General features: G+C 30.5%; 1 protein-coding gene across 1 annotated transcript in view; it reads left to right on the top strand.

The window, feature by feature from the left end:
- Window positions 1-117: 117 nt before the first annotated feature.
- Window positions 118-1,427, top strand: part of LOC109589885 (ubiquitin carboxyl-terminal hydrolase 47-like) — a 6,594-nt gene continuing 5,284 nt past the window's right edge. The window contains exons 1-6 of the mRNA XM_020005869.1: window positions 118-373; window positions 421-593; window positions 658-720; window positions 763-881; window positions 922-1,025; window positions 1,265-1,423. Coding sequence (XP_019861428.1) covers window positions 220-373; window positions 421-593; window positions 658-720; window positions 763-881; window positions 922-1,025; window positions 1,265-1,423 — 772 coding nt within the window. The 5' untranslated portion in view covers window positions 118-219. The remainder of the gene's footprint in view (window positions 374-420; window positions 594-657; window positions 721-762; window positions 882-921; window positions 1,026-1,264; window positions 1,424-1,427) is intronic.

Raw genomic sequence — 1,427 nt, 5'->3', positions numbered from 1 at the left:
TATATGTATATGCTTTTATGCTCTATACATTCTCCTTATGGTTTTTTGTCAGGTTAATTAGTTTGGCCAAACAAAAGGAACATGTTATTCAGTATTTTAATATTTTCCTCCTTACTATTTTGTTCACACACACACATGTACACATGATCTTTCCTTTCTCCTTAGATATATGTATCATCAGATCCTATAGATTTTCTAGAGAAATACAAAGATAGTTTGATGTACAGATATGTTGATTTTCACTTCAACTCAATAATACTATTGGACATTACACTACCCTTTCCTCAACCTGAAGCCACTCTCAGTACAACTAATCTAACTGAAGGAGGAATGATAATGAATATTATATCAATAAATGAAGAAGATAAAAGAAGTAATTATAATTATTAAGATTATTAAATATTATGTTATTCAATACAGAGATACAAGTACAAGTTGATAAGAGGGTAACATTAGCTCAATTGAAGGAGGAGCTAGTTCCACTGATTGGTGTTCTACCTACTGGTTTTAGAGTGTACAGAATCAGAAATGATGAAGAATATGAAATGGAGGGACTGGATGAGACATTAATGAATATCATATCTTTACCAAAAGTATTTTGATTCACTTCTTTTACTATTATGTTGTATGAACTAAAATACTTCTTTTATCTCCTAGTTGATAGTAAGACTGCATGGAGCCAGAATTAAATTATATTTATTACAAGTTAACGATACAGACGTAAGAATATTAATTTTAAAAATATTTTATTTTATGTTTTAGTTTTGTAAATATATGATGGAGTCTGTTGTTGCTGAGGATACACCAGTGAGAGAATTTAAGAAACAAATTATTTATGGAGCAAAAGTACAAGGAATTGACTGTGTCCTTAAATTAGACAAGTAAGTACATCATGTGACTATCATGTGACTCATTGTGTAGAATGAGATTACGGGACAAGAGAGGAGTGTACCCTTGTAGAGTATATCTTGATGATCAGATGATTCATGCTATTGAGGGAATATATTATGTGGAACCATTGAAAGGTCAGTCAATATTTTCATTTAAACTGTAGAACAGTATAGCAGGCATTATTTTTGGTGAATTGGTGACTTTTAGATTAAAAAATTTGGTGACTTCATTATCTCTTACCACAATAATTGGCAATTTTAATTTAGTGTTTTCCTGAAATTTGCTAACTCACCAATTTAGCCCCTCACCAATAAATACTGCTATGATATTTTAAGTATACTATATATACTTCTTTTTTATTACTTTTCATTAGGACCAGAGAAGATGAAGCATGATACACAGATACAGGTGTATGTTATAAGATGGCGTCCATCGCAATGTTCAGTTGATCCAATAGAAGAAATTTTACTGGACAATGATAATGATCTTAAGCATGTTATTGAAAAGGTAATCATGATTTTATCATTGCACTGCAT

This window comes from Amphimedon queenslandica, unplaced genomic scaffold, assembly GCF_000090795.2.
Source record: "Amphimedon queenslandica unplaced genomic scaffold, v1.1 AMPQUscaffold_10767, whole genome shotgun sequence".
Taxonomy (NCBI): Eukaryota; Metazoa; Porifera; class Demospongiae; order Haplosclerida; family Niphatidae; genus Amphimedon; species Amphimedon queenslandica.
Note: the sequence above shows the minus strand (reverse complement) of the source record. Positions and strands in the feature narration are given on the sequence as shown.